The following is a 20,543-nucleotide window of genomic DNA, read 5'->3' on the forward strand; positions in this document are numbered from 1 at the left end:
AGGTAGAACTCAATTCTGAAGGAATTAAATCTAGAAAAGCACACCAGAAAGTTCAAGAAAGGAATAAAGACCATACTTTTCAAGACCACTTTAATAAGTGAGGGGGCAGTAGCAATGAAACATAGAAACATAGAGTATGACGGCAGAAAAGGGCCGTCGGCCCAACAAGTCTGCCCACTCGAATAACCCACCCCCCTAAGCACTTCCTCGAAGTGAACCCACATGTTTATCCCATTTATTCGTAAAATCGAGCACGTTGTTGGCCTCTACTACCTGAAGTGGAAGATCATTCCATCGATCAACCACCCTTTCGGTGAAGAAATACTTCCTAGTATCACCATGAAATCTCCCACCCCTGATTTTTAGCGGATGCCCTCTTGTCGCCGTAGGTCCTGTGAGGAAAAAGATGCCTTCTTCCACCTCAATATGGCCAGTAACATATTTGAACATCTCTATCATGTCTCCCCTCTCTCTGCGTTCCTCGAGAGTGTTTAGCTGCAACTTACCTAGGCGTTCTTCATATAGGAGATCCTTGAGTCCTGAGACCATCCTAGTGGCCATTCGCTGAACCGATTCCATTCTCAGCACATCCTTTTGATAGTGTGGCCTCCAAAATTGAACACAATATTCCAGATGTGGTCTCACCATGGACCTGTACAGTGGCATTACCACTTCGGGCTTTCGGCTGACGAAACTTCTCCATATGCAACCAAGCATTTGTCTAGCCATGGATGAAGCTTTCTCCACTTGATTGGCCGTCTTCATATCTTCACTAATGATTACTCTCAGGTCCTGTTCTGTAACAGTTCTAGTTCTAGGAGGAAATAATGGCCTATTCTGTTATGTCCCTTCCGGATTCCATACGCTAGGTGTTCAGTCCCAACCTACAGTCCAGGTATTGCCTACCAACAGATGAGGGGGTGCCAGCCTTGCTCTATCTGGATAGCTTGCATTTGCCCCGCATCACAACCAGGAACAAAGAGCGCTTGAATTCACCTGAGGAGATTTACTGGGCGATAACGCATAGCCCTTCGATACAAGTGCCCGGGGAGGATGGGATGAGGGTAGAATTCTGCAAAATCATAGGGGAAGAGATTATACAACTGCTCACCAGTATGTTTAATGTTATGGTTAAAGCTGAAGCCTTCAGGAGAAGAGATCCGGAATTGGCGGAGTCCTGTAGACCCATCTCATTGTTGAATATAGAGGTTAAATTGCTATCCAAGATTATGGACAATAGAATGGCATTCAGTGTTACTGGCACTTATACATGACTCCCAGGTAGGCTTTGTGAAAGGTAGGACGATATCCAAGAATGTGAGAGAACTTCTCTTGTCGCTGGAGCAAAGGGTCTGCCAGAACAGTTCCTCAGTATTGATCAGTTTTGATGCTGAAAAAGCATTTGACAGAGTTAAATAGGATTTTTTTTATATGCATCATAAACAGCATATGGATTTGATGGGTTCTTTGTTCCGGCGATCAGGACATTATATGCCTCACCATAGGCAAAAATTGTGATCAATGAGTATGAATCAGAGGGCTTTCTGATATGTAGTAGTATAAGACAGGACTGCCTGCTCTCACCACTATTATTTGTATATAGCCTGGACCCGCTTATACGGGATATCTATGCCATGCCTTTCGATACAGAGGATTCAGATTGGTACCATGTCATTTAAATTAGCATTTTCAGATGACTTGCTCATGCACCCTAAGACATCCCTGGCTTCCTTATTGGAAGTGGTTAACGAATATGGGGATTATGTGGGGCTAAAACAAAATCTAGAGAAATCTGAAGCACTTCCCTCCTTGGAGGAAGTGCAAGCATTATGGGGGGATCAATTCCCACTGAAGTGGGTAGACGGGGCATTTGTTTATTTGGGAGTCTTGATGTTAATGCAGACTCCAGCAATATACTGATTGAACATTGAGAAACTGCTGCATAAAATGAAAACAGTGTTGGAGGCTTTGAGGGCTCTCCCCTTTTCCCTGTTAGACTGTATAAGCTTAATTAAGATGACACTTCCACCGAAATGGTTCTATTTGTTTCAGACCCTCCCATTAAGATTAACAGGTAAAGAAAGATCTGAGACTGCTGAATCGAGCGCTAACCAGTTTTTGTTGGGCATTCAAGAAATCAAAATTGTTTTATCAGTTGATGTTAGGAAGTTGGCAGGGGGGGGCAGTGTCTGGAGTTGCCAGATGTACAAGCTTATAATTACGCTTGCCTGTTGCAACATTTGGGGGACTCAGACACAAACATAGACCCCTCTCCAGGTGGAGCAGGAATTTTATGCTCCCTATAATAGTTATGCTTTGCTACACATGATTCTATTCTATTCTTAGGACCAGTCTTTTATTTCGTTCTTTGCAGGATGCTTGGCATTGGATTATAAAGCTCTTGGGAGGAGATCTAGGAGTAACTGATTTACTGCTTCTAAGGGGTAACCCTACTTTTCTGCCAGGGTGGGAAAATAATGTTTTTCGGGCCTGGGAGGCTGCAGGAGTAACCACATTAGAACACATATTGGGGGAGGAAGGTACTGTGAAGCCATATGAAAGCCTAAGGATGGTAGTGGGTGACACCACCTGGGGAGCTCAATTTGCTCATCATCAAGTAGTGCAATATGTCATAACTCTCAACAGAGCACAGCATTTAGGGACTAAGCTTTGGTAGCTTTTTGCTGCAGAAGGGAAGGGGACTTTTAGTGTCTCAACTACACATAAGCATTCACTTATTATTGCCAAATAAAGACTTTACCAAATTTTGCAGTGGCTGGGAACTTGGGAACTGATTTGCAGGTAGTCTTGGGACATTGGGATGTGGTGCGCACTCTTAGATCTGTACTAACCTTGATGCAGAGTGTCTGGTTATGAGAAACCTACTATATAATGATATTACGGGCCTATTTCACATAAAAACAGCTATATTATAGTGGGGTCATCCAGACATGTACCTGCATTAAATGTGGGCAAATGGACCATACATTTGGGCATGCGTTCTGGACCTGCCCTGTTGTACAGTGAGTTTGGCACCACGTAGTGACTTACATGTCTGGAATGATAGGCCGTCCCTACAATTGGTGTTAGACTTGCTGGAGGTGTATGGCCCTATAAAAGGGGGATAATTGGCTCTCTATTGGAAAATGTACTTACTGGCCTGAAAGTGCATTTTGCAAAATTGGACAGTAGTGGATCCCCCAGCCTTCTGGCATTGGCAGAATCAATTGGCTATTTGAGAGGGCATAGTTTGTTACTAAATGTAATGTCATGATATCGTTTGTAGTTTGTTCAATCATGGTAGATATGGCACATTCTGGTAATGAGGATGGGGTAGGGATGGGATAAAGGTGGGATGGTGGGAGAGAAAGGTGGGGTGTCTGATGTATAGGCTTGGAAGGGGTGGAGAGGAGACTGTTAGCATTTATTTGTTTAAGGTATATTGTTATAAATGACACAGAAGGGAGGCTGAGGTAATGTACTATAATTTTGCTGATTGTAATTGCATCTCAGGGTGTAAATATGCACACAGTTATTTATCTTATAAGTTTGTTACCCTATAAATGGTAAGGATTGGACTAGTTTGGCAATTGTACCCTAGTGTTCTGAAGCCTACCGGGGGGACAGTAGGACAATATAGAGGGAATGATTACTGAACATATAAGATTTAATGGGGAAAGATTAGGAAGGGTTTTTTTTTTTTTTGGGGGGGGGGATTAATACAATCATGTCGTACAACTCCTGATAATTGTTATACCCAAAACATTATGCTAAGGGAGGGGGGGGGGGAGAAGGATTTTGATAACTGATATTATGGAAACTTGATGATCTAGACACCACTGTTTACTGCTTGATTTTGTCTCTATTCTGTGAATTTTCTGATGTCATGTTGTCAACAACAAAAATTGCTTAAACATAAAAACTGTTCCGAACTTTGTACTAACGGTCAGTTTTACAATCCCTTTGATTCAAGTGATTGTTCTATTAACACTGTGTCCACAGCATGAGTCTCAGAAAGGTACATAAGAATGGCCGTACTAGGTCAGACCAATGGTCTATCTTGCCCAGTATCCTTTTTCTAGCTGTGGCTAATTCCGGTTACAAGTACTTGGCAAAAAACCAAATATTAGCAACATTCCATGCTACTGATCCCAGGGCAAGCAGTGGCTTCCCCCATATACATTTCTTGATATTAAGAAATGTCTATTATTTTGCTTACACAGAACCTCCCCTTTCTATCAAATTATATACTTATTAGAGAATGACACGGTGGCGGTTTACCCGCGGCCACCGCATTTTAGCCGCGGGTCACCCGCCGAAAACGGGGAAGAAAACTAGCAGTCGCTGCGGCGACGGGGACAAGGCCATTCACCGCCCACGGGGCGGTGAATGGTCTTGTCCCCCGCAGTGAGGCATGAAGGATCGCGCGGTCCCCGCAGCTCACACCCGCCCGCCCAATCGATTCCAGTGTCCAGCCAGCTCTCTCCCCTCTCCTCACCCCAGTCCGCAGATCCTCCTCCTCGGCGACCCGCACGCTACCAGAGAGCCGCGCACACCCGCCGCTGCTCAGCCTCGATCTTCTGCTCTGACGCAACCGGAAACAGGAAGTTGCAGCAGAGCAGAAGATCGAACACTGAGCAGCCGCGCGTGTGCGGCTCCCTGGGAAAGCGGGCAGGTTGCCGAAAAAGAAAACCCACAAACCAAGGTGAGAAGAAGGGAGAGAGCCGGCCAAACACCAGGATCGACCGGGCAGGCAGGTAGTGGCCGCGGGGACCGTGCGATCGCTAGTGTTCCCGGCTCAAATTGGAAGGAGGGAGTGAAAGGAAAAAGGCTTATATGGATGCAGCGGGGACGGTGACGGGGCGGTGAATGGGATGGCAGTGGCGGTGACGGGGCGGTGAAAGGGATGGCGGTGACGGGGCGGTGAAGGGATCGGCGGTGACGGGGCGGTGCAGAGGATGGTGGGCCGGTGACGGGGACAGATTTTTTCCCCGTGTCATTCTCTAATACTTATCACCCATGGACTAGATACTAGGTACATTTTTGTCAGGTTCTGGAGGGAACTGTTGTAGTCGTTAGCTAAGGACTGTTGCTTTGATGACTGGGTTGAACAAAAGAAGGGTAAGTTAAAAATATAATAAAACTCCAAGTAACTATGCATAAAGGCTTACAGTGCTTGAGCCCTAGTAAGGACTTGTTCTGATTGATCTGGAGGCCCAAAAAAGCAGGAGGAAATGAACTGGATCAAAAAAGGTATTCTTGGGCACCATATGATCTATTTGTAGCCTAAGGAGTAGAGAGAGAGAGCTCCTCTGAGATGAACCGTCACTTCCATTCATGGTTTGGCTGAGGTTATCATCATAATATCAGACTCAGAGCATGCTGTCTCTGCAGAGCTTTTGAGTTTTCCATGCCTTAGAGCTGTTTACTAACCCCAGGCCATGAGACTGGCCTGTTGGTGATGGTAGATGTTAGGATGAGCATACTGAATAGGCCATATAGTCTTTGTGCCTTCAGTTTTTTATGTTTACAATGGCTTTTTCAGGCAATATAATTCAGCGTTCTTTAGCTTTTCATAAATTGGCTAATCTTATTCTTTTATTTTTTCTCTTTTATCAGGTTAACCCTTGCAGAATACCATGAACAAGAAGAAATTTTCAAACTTAGACTAGGACATCTCAAAAAGGTAAGCATCTTGGTGGAAAAAGTAAAATAATCTTACAAATAATGTGCTTAAAATGTTATTTTAAGGACAGAAAGAGAATTCAACCCAGGGAACTACAAATCAATAAATTAAATTTCTATTCAATGAAAATTTGTAGTCTTAGAAAAAAGTTTGGTTATATGGGTACATATGATAAATTGGGGAGGACTTGAGTACTAACCACCTTTTCATGAAGGGATTCACCCAAAGTGGTTTATAAAACATTGAATAGAAATCAGGTACTCTTAAGTATTTTCCCTATCTTGTTCCAGCAGGCTCACAATCTAACTGTGGTACCTGGGGCAGTGGCGGATTAAGTAACTTGCCCAGAGTCCCAAAGAGCAAGCTGGGATTGAACACACAGCTCTAACCACTAATCACTTATACAAAGCTGTGACATATCTTGCTAATCTTTTGGCAATCTGGATTTATGAGTATTGTGGTCCTTAAGCTGTAACCTTTAAAAGGTGCCCTCCATCCCCCTCCCCCCCCCAAATTAAGTAGGAAGTAAATGTTAGGTTTAATAGTTTTTCATGTTGGTGACATGTGAGGTCCTAAGCTGTTTCTCGTCTAGCTTATATATAAATTCCAGACTCTGGTTGTGGAACATTGTTATCTGGCTGGCTGGTGTTGCTGTTTTAAGACACCATCTGGTTTCCTTTAGCTCCTGATGCATCCCTTGTGTGGGCGAAACATAGCCTGTTAAGTCTTTTTATGTGTTGTGTCTCCTCACAATAATAAAGTTCCTTGAACAAAGGACTTTGCTTTGGCTGATCTGCTGTTTTCATTACCATTACTAGTTTATATGTAAATACAGTCCTGTTTGTAGGCATTCTTTAATAGTATCAAATGCATGGCTAAGTAGTGGTGTATCTAGCATGTTTGACACCTAGGGCCGATCATCTTTTTAACACCCTCCTCTAAATAAAAAAATTATTTTTAGTAATAATCCACAAGTCACACAACAAGGGTGCGCCTAGGAAAAGTCAACATTTTAAACACTGCACTGAGCACTAGAACATCAATATACCCATTATAAAACTAAACAAGCCAGATTAGTACAGATCAATTTTGCAGTCAGTGCTAACAGGAAACCATGTCTTTTTCATACACATAGAACACAGATACACCCTTGCCCAGTGTGGAATAAGGTATTACAAACTAAAATTAGAAGTAAGTAGACAAAAATTAAAACTGAACCGCCAAGAAGACAGACTCTGCATACAGTACAATACCACAGAATTAGAAACAGTGATGCATGACCTCTAATACTGTGCAAAATATAAATAAAAAGATCTAATCTATAATTTGTGAGTCGCTATATACCTAACTAAGTTCAAGGCGACGTACAGATCAAGAAGAATGCGTGTTGACAAACGTGGTAGTTAAGCAGACAGCATAAAAGGAGGGAGAAAATACAAGGAAAGATGGTAGAGGCAGTGATAAAGGACCGCATCATTGATCACCCTGATGGACACAATCTGATGAGGACCAGCCAGCACAGCTTCAGCAAAGGAAGATCGTGCTTGATGAACTTACTTCACTTCTTCGAGGGAGTAAACAGGCAGATAGACAAGGGTGACCCGGTCGACATTATATATCTGGATTTTCAGAAGACGTTCGACAAGGTCCCGCATGAACAACTACTTCGAAAAATTGCGAGGGTGAAATACGTGGATTAAAAACTGGTTGGCGGATAGGAAACAGAGAGTGGGGGTAAATGGACAATACTCGGACTGGAAAAGCGCCATGAGTGGAGTGCCAAGGGTTCGGTGCTTGAACCTGTGCTCTTCAACATATTTATAAATGACCTGGAAATTGGTACAACGAGCGAGATGATTAAATTTGCAGACGATACAAAGTTATTAAGAGTAGTGAAGACATAGAAGGATTGCAAAGACCTGCAACATGACATAAACACGCTCGAGAAATGGGCCGTGACATGGCAAATGAGGTTTAACGTGGATAAGTGTAAGGTGATGCATGTCAGTAACAAAAATCTTATACACAAATACAGGATGTCTGGTGCAGTACTTGGAGAGACCCCCCCCCCTCCCAGGAAAGAGACTTGGGAGTACTGGTAGACAAGTCAATGAAACCGAACGCACAATGTGCGGCGGTGGCGAAAAGGGCAAACAGAATGCTAGGAATGATTTAAGAAGGGGATCACAAACAGATCAGAGAAGGTTATGCCATTGTACCGGGCCATGGTACACTCCCATTTGGAATACTGTGTCCAGCACTGGTTGCCGTACATGAAGAAGGACATAGTACTACTCAAAAGGGTCCAGAGAAGAGCGACTAAAATGGTTAAGGGGCTGGAGGAGTTGCTGTACAGTGAGAGATTAGAGAAACTGGGCATCTTCTCCCTTGAAAAGAGGAGACTGAGAGGGGAAATGATCAAAACATTAAAGATAATGAAGGGAATAAACTTAGTAGATAAAGACAGGTTGTTCACCCTCTCCAAGGTAGAGAGAACGAGAGGGCACTCACTAAAATTAAAAGGGACTAGATTCCGTACAAATAACGAAGTTCTTCTTTACCCAGAGAGTGGTAGAAATCTGGAACTCTCATCCAGAGGCTGTTATAGGGGAAAACACCTTCCAGGGATTCAAGACAAAGTTAGACAAGTTCCTAAAGTAGCATATTAACATAGTAGATGATGGCAGATAAAGACCCAAATGGTCCATCCAGTCTGCCCAACCTGATTCAATTTAAATTTTTTAATTTTTTCTTCTTAGCTATTTCTGGGCAAGAATCCAAAGCTCTACCCGGTACTGTGCTTGGGTTTCTACTGCCGAAATCTCCGTTAAACCCTACTCCAGCCCATCTACACCCTCCCAGCCATTGAAGCCCTCTCCAGCCCATCCTCTACCAAATGGCCATATACAGACGCAGACCGTGCAAGTCTGCCCAGTATTGGCCTTAGTTCAATTTTTAATATTATTTTCTGATTCTAGATCCTCTGTGTTCATCCCACGCTTCTTTGAACTCAGTCACAGTTTTCCTCTCCAATACCTCTTTCGGGAGCGCAGTCCAAGTATCCACCACCCTCTCTGTAAAGTAGAATTTCCTAACATTGTTCTTGAATCTACCACTCCTCAACCTCAAATTATGTCCTCTGTTTTTACCATTTTCCTTTCTCTGGAAAAGATTTTGTTCTACATTAATACCCTTCAAGTATTTGAACGTCTGAATCATATCTCCCCTGTCTCTCCTTTCCTCTAGGGTATACATATTCAGGGCTTCCAGTCTCTCCTCATACGTCTTCTGTCGCAAGCCTCCTATCATTTTCGTTGCCCTCCTCTGGACCGCTTCAAGTCTTCTTACGTCCTTCGCCAGACATGGTCTCCAAAACTGAACACAATACTCCAAGTGGGGCCTTACCAATGACCTGTACAGGGGCATCAACACCTTCTTCCTTCTACTGGCTACGCCTCTCTTTATACAGCCTTCATCCTTCTGGCAGCAGCCACTGCCTTGTCACACTGTTTTTTCGCCTTTAGATCTTCGGACACTATCGCCCCAAGGTCCTGCTGAACCAGAACATACGCAGGAAAGGCTAGACTCAGGGCACTGGTCTTTGACCTAAGGGCCGCCGTGGGAGCAGACTGCTGGGCACGATGGACCACTGGTCTGACCCAACAGCGGCAATTCTTATGTTCTTAGAGCTGTTACAAGGGAGATTTGGAGACAGAGGTACCGTTTGCTCTGATTGGAGTTATGAAGTTCATTGTTGTTGGTGCGCTTTCTATCGATTGTCAATGGAGTATATTGTCTCGAAGAGAAGAACTTTTAGTTTCTTTCAAAATCTAAGATAATAAGGTTCTGCTTTGATAGTTGGGAGGTTGTTCCAGGTCTTTGTGCCAATGTAGATGATAAATGTATTAAATATGCACTTGTATTTTGATTCCTTTTGGTGATAGAAGGATCAGAAATAGTTTATTGATGTTTCTGGCTGAAGTGGACCAAGAATTGATGAAGAGGCTTATGAGAGGTTCCGTGGAGCTTGCATATAAGATATAGTACATTATGTATAATATTTTGAAGTTAATACATGCAGAGATAGGCAGCCAATGAAGACTGCTGAAATAAGGTGATATGGAGTCAAATTTTCTTAGTTTGAGGATAAGTCATTGCCATGTGTTGAATTAGTTGTAGTTTGTGGATAAGGGTGGAATTTATTCCTTCATAAAGGGAGTTGCAGTAGTCCAATTCAGATAGTATCAACATTTATGTTAGAATTGCGAAATAATGTTCAGGGAAGAAAGATCTGATTAGTCTGAGTTGTCTCATGCTATAGAAGGTTTTTTTCTCCATAAGTTGAAGATTTGGGGTTCATAGGAAAGGGTAGAGTCCAATGTGACTCCAGGAATTTTGAAATTTTGTCAGTATCCAGTTTGGTTCCTGAGAGTAGGGTGACAGCCGTAGGGACTGTTTGCAGGGAGATGTGAAACCATAGTACTTTGGTCTTTGCTGTGTTCAGTTTTAATTTTTTAAGCATAGCCCACATATATATCTTGTCTATGCTATTAGCTATTCTCAGGGGGATGAGAAGGAGAATGGTGTCTGCATATGATAGGCACTTGTTGCTGAAGGTGATACTTGGGAACTCATGAACATGTTATAGAGTATTAGGGAGAGGGGAGATCCCTGGGGAACACTGAAGCTTGCCAGCTTCTTGAGAATACCTCATCTTTCCAGACAAGGTAGGTCCTGTTCTATAGGAAGTATTTGAACCAGTTAAATGCTGCGCCCACAATGCCTATGTTATTGAGTTTAGTTAGGAGTAGGTGGTGGTTGATATAGTCGAAAGCAGCAGAAATACAAATTGTAGTAGGACCGCTTGGTGTCCTTTGCTTAATGCTTGTTTGATTTTGGTGGTAAGCTTAGTAGAAGTAGTTCTGTGCTGCAGTGTGGGTGAAATCCAAACTGTGTAAATTTGAAAAAAAAAATGACAAATAACAATCTCCTCTTTACAAATTAACAAACAGAAATAAAACAAATGATGTAAATAAGATTCCATTTTATTGGACTAATACATTTTTCAATTAGCTTTCAGAGACCAAAAGTTATTTCCTCAGGTTATTACAGTACTGCTGTTACAGTATCCTGTCCTGACCTGAGGAAGGGGATTTTGGTCTCTGAAAGATTGTAATAAAATAAAATTATTATATATACACAAATTAGTCCAATAAAAAGATTATGTTCATTTTCTATTTATAAAGGTTTTTCAATACAGCTACAATACTACTTTATTCTAAAGCAGGGGTGTCGAACTCAATCAGAGAAGGGGCCAAAATCTAAAATCCAGCCTAAATCGCGGGCCGAATGGTTTACTGAACAGTCATAAACTGACAATGTTAACCAGAAATGTGAATTTAAAATGAGTGGAACAATCTTTTCCTTAACAGTGCTGTTAACCAACTCACATGCTATCAAGCAAAACAGTAATATTGGTATCAAGCAAAACAGTAATATTGGAATGTACCTAAAATGCTCATTGTTTTGTTTTCTGGCTAGATGTCTGACACCGTTTTCCCCGTATCAATGAGTCAATGTTCGGTTTTATTTCTTGGGCTGTAGCAACCCGCAAAACAGCATGGAGGTTGTCATCGGTAATGTGTGATCTGTGCTTGTTTTTGTTCAGATTCATTATTGAAAACATCTGTTCACAAAGATAGGTGCTCCCAAACATGGATAGAATACGGGCAGCATGAAGTCGGAGCTCTGGCATTGAGTCAGGGGGCAGTAGAGGGTAGAAGTCCTCAATTTCAACATCCTGAAACCTTGATTTCAGGCCACTGTCAGACTGAAGCTCGATTATCTCCATCTGAAGGTGATGGGGCACATTGTTGACATCAACTGTAAAAGGATTGGCAAAGATGTCAAAGCCTGAGTGATGTGTTCTAAAGTCAGAGAAGCGCCGCTCAAATTCACTTAGTAAACGGCTAACTTTGGTAGCCAGCCGACTGCAAGGAAAAGTACCAGAAATAGTGGTTGAGATACTCAAACAAACGGGAAAGTGGGCAAGATTGTCCTGTTCCAGTTGGGACTTCCATAGTTGAAGTTTACGCTGGAATGCTGTGATCATGTCAGACATCTTCGTGATGACTTGTTTGCGTCTCTGCAGCTTCAGATTCAGTTGGGCGAGATGCTCGCATATGTCACACATCATAGCAAAATCACATAGCCAGGCGGGATCCGACAGTTCAGGCAAGGGCTTTCCTTTACTTTCCATGAAAAGAGCAATTTGTTCTCTGAGCTCAAAAAATCTTTTGAGGACTGCGCTCTTGCTCAGCCATCTTACTTCTGTGTGGTATGGCACGTCTCCATGCTCTGCACCCACCTCCTGTAAAAACTGCTGGAACTGGCGATGATTCAGGCCACGTGCCCTTATAAAGTTAATAGTTTTAATGACTGTGGTCATTATGTCATTCATGTCCAGAACTTTTCCACACATAGCCTCTTGGTGGATAATGCAATGATAAGTAATCAAGGGTGTGTGGCAGTGACTTTTTTGCATTCTTTCCTTCATTAGTCCAACCAAGCCTTTCTTTTCTCCGCACATTGAAGGTGCGCCATCGGTAGTTAGCCCCACCAACTTTTCCCAGGGTAATTTAAAATTATTTATAGATTTCTCCACAGCCTCAAATATATCTCTACCAGTCGTCGTCCCATGCATGGCAGCTACATCCAAAAGTTCCTCAGTGACAGAGAGGTCGGTCTTCGTAGCACGTATAAAGATGGACAGCTGCGCTGTATCAGTGTTGTCTGTGCTTTCATCGATAGCAAGTGAAAAAGCGAGATAACTGCATGCCTGTTCGGCCAGCTGTGATGATAGATTTCCTGAGAGTTCTTGAACTCTGTCTGCAATGGTGTTTCTTGACAAACTGACAGTTTGAAAACTCTGTATCTGGTCTGGGCATACTTTCTCACACACTTTTAGCATGCATTGCTTCAAAAAGGCACCCTCTGAAAAACACCCTGAAGTATGGGCAATTTCTTCAGCCACTATAAAGCTTGCTTTCACTGTAGCATCATTTTTCGCTGTAGCCTTTGTAAACATTTGCTGCTGTGATTGTAGTTTGCCTTTTAGTTCTTTAACAATTTTATGCTTTTCTTCCAAAGTATATTTGCCATACTTAACATTATGTTTGGTGTCAAAATGACGACGTATATTGTACTCTTTCATCACAGACACTGTCTCATAACACAATATACACACTGGTTTGCCCTCACTAAGCACAAACATGTATTCATTTTCCCATTTGTCATTAAATTGTCTGCCTTCACCGTCAACTTTTCTTTTCCTGGACATTTTGGGATCAATATTGGCAGTAAAAGATGTAGTTTATTGGAAATCTGCGTTAGAATGAAAAAGTCAGTCAATAAATGCCTGGCTGGGTACAGATAGCAGATTCTGTTGCGATTTTTATGCCTACACTTTATGCCAGGAACTGGCAGCTTCTGCTGTGTATTTTTTTTACATAGTTCCCCCCCGACATCCGATTCACCCCAAGCAGGACCGCTCGCACGCACCTGCACCCCCACCCCGAAGGACCGCCGACTCCCAACACGATCGGGGCAAGAGGGAGCTCAAGCCCTCTTGCCCCCCCTACTCCCCGACACGATCGGGGCAAAAAGGAGCCCAAGCCCTCTTGCCCCGCCGATTCCCCAACTCCTCGACAATATCGGGCCAGGAGGGCAAGTCCTCCTGGCCCTGGCAACCCCCCCCCCCCCCCGCTAGTTGTTCGGGCCAGGAGGGAGCCCAAACCCTCCTGACCACGGCGACCCCCTACCCCCACCCCGCACTACATTATGGGCAGGAGGGATCCCAGGCCCTCGACGCAAACCCCCCTCCCCCCATCGACCGCCCCCCCCAAGAACCTCCAACCCCCCGGCCGACCCCCACGACACCCCCACCCCCCTTCCCCGTACCTTTCTGTAGTTGGCCGGACAGACTGGAGCCAAACCCGCCTGTCCGGCAGGCAGCCAACGACGGAAAGAGGCTGGATTGGCCCATCCGTCTCAAAGCTCCGCCTACTGGTGGGACCTAAGGCTCCAGGGTCTATTCTGATTGGCCCAGGCGCCTTAGGCCCCACCAGTAGGCGGAGCTTTGAGACGGATGGGCCAATCCGGCCTCATTCCGTCGTTGGCTGCCTGCCGGACAGGCGGGTTTGGCTCCCGTCTGTCTGGCCAACTACAGAAAGGTACGGGGAAGGGGGGTGGGGTGTCGTGGGGGTCGGCCAGGGGGGTCGCGGGTCGGCTGGGGGGGCGGTCGATGGGGGGAGATAGATAGCAAGTACAGCCGGTGAGATCACAAGCCTCCTATGTCACCGCGCGTCATTGTGATGGAACGCAGCGGCGTGCAGTGATGACAGCGCGGTGCGGGCCACATTGCAAGGCCTGGCGGGCCGGATTTGGCCCGCGGGCCTTGTGTTTGACACATGTGTTCTAAAGCAACAAAAATTATATTTTTTCTACCTTTTTGTTATCACTAGTTTCTGCTTGCCTCATCTTCTCTTCACTCTTCTTTCAGTCCAGCATCTACTCTTTCTCTGCCCCTTCCATCTAGCCTCTGCCTCTTCCATCCAGCCTTTGCCTTTTTTCTGCCCAGTCCATCCAACCTCTGCCTTCTTTCTCTGCCCCTTCCATAAACTGTCTGTCCCTTCCCCTTCTATCCTTTATACACAATTCATTTCAGCTTTACACCTTCTCCATTTTTCTCGCTCATCTCTGTCTCCCTCCCTCCCCCATGCTCTGGCATCTCTTCTTCTTTCCTTCCTTATTCTACTCCACCCCGCTGTGGTCTAGCATCTGTCTCCTTCCCTTCCCTCCCCATGCCCTGGAATCTCTCTCCTTTCCTCCTTCCATTTCTCCCTCCATGGTCTGGCATCTCCAATTTTTCCTTTCCCTCCCTCCCTCCCTCATGGTCTGGCATTTCTCTGGTCTTCTTTTCCTCCCTCCCCCCACCTCCACCAAAAACTTGCTTTCCATGTGGCATCCTCTTAGCCTTTTTGCTTAGCACACTGATTCAAAGGATAACAAAACAAAGGTAGCTATGCAGGACTTCTCAATATACACAATATTTCTGCAGCACAAAAGTTTCATCCTGGAGCTAAACCCAGTAAAACCATAGCAACAGTCTGAATAGCAATAGCCTTTGGCTGCCTCCCCTTTGGGCTAGATTCACTAGTGACTCAATCGCTGTTGGCCAATTCTCTGGCTGATTTTCCAACAGCGATTGATTTACTATTAAGTTTGCATGCAAATGATTTGCACGCAAACCCACCGACTCAATCGCTCAGTGAGCGATTGAGACATGCGCAGAGCCCTAACAGTAGTGACAGGGGAAGCAGCCTCCTGTCACTGCTGTCAGGGCTTCTGCTTTTTTTTTTTTTTAAATGGAACAGATGTTCTGCGTGACTTAAACATGCACCATCTGTCCCATCAAAAAAGGCTATTTTGCATGGGGTTTTACTAATTTGCATGACTTGGTCAGATTGGAAAATGGGCGATTGAGGGGAAAAACAAGAGGTGGTCCGTTTAGAGAATCAGGTCAGTTAGCAGCGATCGTCACTAAACCTGTTAGCGACGATCGCTGCCTTTAGTGAATCTGGTACTTTGCCTCTACTAGAGGCAGGTAAATTATTCAGCGGGCCAGCAAGCTTACCTAAAGAGATTCTTCAAGCCCTGGCTACTTGAATTCGTTCTCAAGATTACACTGCTCATTTCCATGGAAGACAGGATCCAGCCCCATTTCCTGCCCTGCGCTCTCTCTTTCCTAGTTTGAGATTTTAATCCTGTTAGGGGTTTTTCTCTTTTGTCAGCAATCTTCACAATTTTCTTCTCTGGCCAGCTTTGGGCCTTCCTCTCTGCCTACTTCCAGCTTCCGTGAAGGCAGGATGTGATATAGAGGAAGGCCCAACTCCAGCAGATCAGCAAGTTGTGCTGGGTACAGTTGGGGCTGCTACTGCCAGAATGGGAAGATGCCCTGTGAGTAGTACCTTCTTATGAGCTGTTCCTGGGATAGAGTTTTCTCCCCCCTTCCCCCATAACTCCTCCTAAGAATGCCACTGTAGCTAAGATCTGTGTGACATATGGTTAGATTTTCAAAAGTTTTTTTTTGAGGTCCTTTACCAAGGATTATTAATTAATTAAGTTCTCTTAAGACAAAAATCCCTTTTCTGTGTCAAAAGTTGATTAAAAACAAACAAGTATTTTTTTCACATTGAAGAATCTATGCTGTTTAATATAAGTTTCCAAATGATCTGGAAAGGGACTAAGCACAAAGGTAACAAAATTTGCTAAGGAAGTCTCTGATTGACTGAGATGCCTCATGCCCTGCCCACAGGAGGAGCCTGAGGCGTCTGAGCCATTCAGGGCCTTAGGCCCCTTCCCTTTCATCACATGATGCACCGGAGAGGGGCCTAAGGCCCAGTGTCATCACAGGAGGAGCAGGATCAGGAGGTATTTTCAGTACTTCCTGCTCCCAAATTCATGGGACAGGGAGGAGGGTCTGGAGGGTGAAGGGAGGTGTTTGGTGGCAGGAGGGAGTGGGCATCCCTCCTGCCTTTTTCTTTGGGAAGGGGGGAGGAGTGGTGTTTCCGGGCAACTAGGAGTGGGCATCCCTCCTGCCATTGTTTTTCTGTACTTCCTGCTCCCAAATTCATGGGACAGGGAGGGGAGGGTAGAGGGGGGCGTCCGCTGGCAGGAGGGAGTGGGCATCCCTCCTGCCTTTTTCTTCGGGGAGGGGGGAGGGGTGGTTTTTCCGGGCAAGTAGGAGTGGGCATCCCTCCTGCCATTTTTTTTTTTTGGGGGGGAGGCAGTGAGCGCCTTTGTGGCAGGAGGGTCACATTTGTCAAAGGGGGGTGTGTGTAATTGTCGGGTGTCGTTCGGGGAGGCTGTTGGCTACCATGGAGGGGTTTTTTCCTTTTTTTTTTTATGGACAGATATTTTGCTTGTGTAATATATACTTGTGTAATACATGTAAAATATCTGTGCCATTGGAAAAAAAATGAAAAAACAAACAAACAGGCAGACCTGTCGGTAACACAGTTACGGACAGGTCTACAGCAATTGGGTTTTAGGATCAGTAAAACCTGATGCTAGATAGCCAAGCAATGTAAGTGAATCAATCGCTTGGCTATTTTGCGTGGGATTTTACTAATTTGCATGGCCAGATCGGAAAATGGGCAATAAGGGGAAAAACACGCAGTGAGCCATTTAGTGAATCGGATTGGTTAGCAGTGATCGTTGCTAAACCTGTGAAAACAGGTTTAGTGACGATCGTTGACTTTAGTGATTCTAGCCCTGTGTACAGTAGTTAGGTACAGTAAGAGCAGGCAGAAAGAATTGGCTGTTGGCCTGAGCTAGTTAGCTTGCTGCAGTTCCTGCCTGTATTTAGGTTAGCAAGAGGAGGGATCAGGAAAAGAATGAAGGGTGCAGCTGAACTTGTCTGGCTAACTGCCCAGAGCTGCGAAATAAATACCTTGAGAATAGGAAAAGCATCCTACACTGAGGTATATGCTAAGAAATTCATCCTCTTCATTAAGACACTGAACAGTTCCCTTCTGGGACTTTCTTCCTAGGTTCTTTCTGTAGCTGAGGTTCATGGTGGCAGCTTGCATCATTGAGTGTGTAGAGGGGAAGACAGTTTGTCCAAAGTAGAAGGGATAAGGGGAAAGAAAGTGGTTAAGGGGATTATTGCAACACTAGTGTTTTAGCCCGTTACATTCATTACAGTAACGGGTGCTAGAATAGCCCCATCTATACCCTGACCCTGACTCTGACCCCACCCATGCCCTGCCTCTATCATGCCCGGACCCTGCCTCCCACTGATCCCAGTCCCACCACCTCACCTTTCACCATTTCCTTTGTATCCTTTTGGCCCTCATAGATCCTCCATTGCATTTATCACCTGACAGGGTCTTTACTTACCCGAGGCGGCAGCAGCAGTCCTGAAGTACCAACCTTTCATCCCTCAATGCCCCAAAGCAGCAGTGATCCTACCATTTCCATCTCTCCCTTCCCCCTTTCACACCCTCTACCATCTCTCTCTGACCCTGTTTCACCCCTTTTGCCATCTTTCCCTTTCCTGTCCCCCCTCTGTCCTTCCCCAAAACCATCTCTCTCTCCTGCCCCTTCCACACTCCCTGAAGTCTATCTCTCCCTATCCCCTACCTCTCCTGGTCCCCCTAGTAGCCCCTCTGTCCTTCTCATCCATCTGTCTCTATCTCTCTCTCCTTTCCTCACTTGAGTCCAACATCTCTCCCTTCTCCCACTCCCTCCCCCGAATCCATCACCTCCTGCCTCTGCGGAGATCTCGCAGCTCCTCCTCATCCTCCTCCAGCTAGGCTTCAGCTATCTACACTGGCTCTGGGCTCGGCCGCCGCGGCCTGCAGCTGCGGCCGACAGCCACCTCAGCGGAGAGAAAAAGAGAGATTCTCGTGTGCGCCGGGAAAGGGTGCACAGAGGGGGGGAGGGGGCCACGACAGCGGCGAACTACGGTGGCAAAGTTACAGTGAGGGAGGGAGGGAGTAGAAGCGCGCATGCGCATTCTTGCCCTACAGCTCACGGAAAACGGAACACGCAGGTGGGAGTGCGCATGCGCGCTTAGGGTTTTATTATCTTAGATTGTTCTTGCTGGGATTAATCATACACTTATTAAGAATCTGCAATGTATGCAGACACTGCTGTTTGGATCATGTGCTGTGTGAGGAAGTTCAGCTATGTCATCCCATTGCTCTTTCAGAATTACTGGTTGCTTATTCTCTATGGAATCCAATTTAAGGGACCTAAAAAAGGAGAAACCCTCTTAGCTTGCTATTCAAGCAATATTTTTCTTCCTGTGCTTTTCTTAGCAAAAGAGTATAGGCTAGAAGTTTCCTGTATGGCACATTCACACTGAGATCTTTCCAGAGATCCAGGACTCTGGAACGAGCTTCTATCTGTTTTTCAGCTTGATTCTCCTAGAAGAACTATAGAGCAGCTCTAAAAATGTATTTCTTTGCTTGAGCATTTGATGGGCTTATAGATTCTATAGCAGTGTTTCTCAATACGCGGGTACGCGGGCCGCTTGTTGGGGGTATGCGGCATGGCCGCTGTAGAGAATATTCCCTGCCCGCCTGCCTGTCGAAGCTGCACTGCTGCCACCGGGGATTCTTCCTTACTACCTGCTCTATCTGCTGAAGCCACTGCTGGGGATCCCTGCCTTCCCCCCCCCCCCCCCTCCCGAAGCCAACCCACAGGGCTTCCCTCCGATGTCATCTGACATCAGAGGAAAGCCTTCCAAATCGGCGGGGGGAGGTACCCAGTTACCTCCTTGCCATACTCACTCCAGCAGCTTGTTGGGGGTTATGTAGCTGGCACAGTTCACATTCTGCACGTAGCTGACCGGGAAACCTTCTCTCCGACATCGGAGGGAAGGCTTGTGGGTCAGCCATGTGCAGCATGTGAATCGCTGCCTATGCATCCCCCCAACAAGCCGCTGAAGGCAGATGGAGCGAGTGCGGCTTGAACAAGTGAGGGGACACAATCTTTTTGGGACAAAGAGAGAAAGGAGGCGGGGGAAGGAGTGCATTGAGGCATTGTAGGGGCACGACTATGGGAAAATGGCTGGAAGGTAGGGAGGGGATGGGCACAAACTCGACTCAGAAGGAAGAGAAGTAGCATGAACATGATACACAGAAGGGAGGGAGGAAGGGGGCACTAATTTGGGACATAGGAGGGAAGGAATAGAAACATAGGAGGGCAGGAATAGAAAGAGAGAATTGTTGGCTATGAGTGTGAGTGAGAGCAAAAAAGTTGGTGGCACTTGTGGAAAGGAAGAAAGGAAAATTGGGCAGAGAGAGAGAGAGGAGAAAGTTAGAGATGCATGGGGAAGAGAAGGATGAGAGGGAGAAATATGGATATGGCGGTGGAGAAGGAACAGAGGGATAGATTGAAGAGGATGCAAGGGGGAGGAATATTGGACATAGTGATGGAGGGAGAGATGTGGCATAGTGCTGGAGAGGAGTGATAGAAGGAGAAATGGGCATGGGCTGGTGGGCAGTGGTGAAACATCCTGCACATGATCCAAGGGATGAGAGAGGAAAAAATGTTGGACTCATGGAGGGACAGAGAAGCGTGTGTGGCACAGTGGTTGGAGCTACAGCTCAGCACCCTGGGGTTATGGGTTTAAACCCCGCGTTGCTCCTTGTGACCCTGGGCAAGTCACTCAGTCCTCCATAGCCCCAGGTACATTAGATAGATTGTGAGCCCACCAGGATAGATAGGGAAAATACTTTAGTACCTGATTGTAAAACTTCTTAGATAATGTTGATAGGCGGTATATAAAAAACTAATAAACTTGAAACTTGAGACAGATGTTGGTTGGGGAAGGGAATGAGATCCAGAAGAGAGGAAGCGTGTGGGAGGCAGAAAGAAAGACATATTGGATGCACTGTCAGAAGGAAGTGCAACCAGAGACTCATGAAACCACCAGCCAACAAAGATAGGAAAAATGATTTTATTTTCAATTTAGTGAACGAAATGTGTCCATTTTGAGAATTTATATCTGCTGTCTTTATTTTACACTATATTTGTCTATTTTTCTATAGTTGTTACTGACGTGACATTGCATATTTTAAAGTCATCTGCCTTGACTTCTTTGAACCCCCCCCCCCCCCCGAATATAAATGATAATTAACATTTTCTCTGCATACAATATACTTTGTTTTTGGGTTTTTTTATTTTGTAGTTTCCATTATGTATTAATAAGATTATATTGTGTGTATGTGAAAAATGGATGGAAGAAATTGCATTACAAGTAGTACTATTATTATGGAGATGGGGT

At 45.2% G+C, this 20,543-nt stretch overlaps 1 protein-coding gene across 6 annotated transcripts in view; it reads left to right on the top strand.

The window, feature by feature from the left end:
- TLK1 (tousled like kinase 1) overlaps positions 1–20,543 on the top strand; it is a 281,093-nt gene that overhangs the window by 216,990 nt on the left and 43,560 nt on the right. For all 6 annotated transcript variants that reach the window (XM_033947201.1, XM_033947199.1, XM_033947200.1 and 3 more), the window contains exon 12: positions 5,620–5,686. In XM_033947201.1, the coding sequence (XP_033803092.1) occupies positions 5,620–5,686 (67 nt within the window). The remainder of the gene's footprint in view (positions 1–5,619; positions 5,687–20,543) is intronic.

This window comes from Geotrypetes seraphini, chromosome 5, assembly GCF_902459505.1.
Source record: "Geotrypetes seraphini chromosome 5, aGeoSer1.1, whole genome shotgun sequence".
Classification (NCBI taxonomy): domain Eukaryota; kingdom Metazoa; phylum Chordata; class Amphibia; order Gymnophiona; family Dermophiidae; genus Geotrypetes; species Geotrypetes seraphini.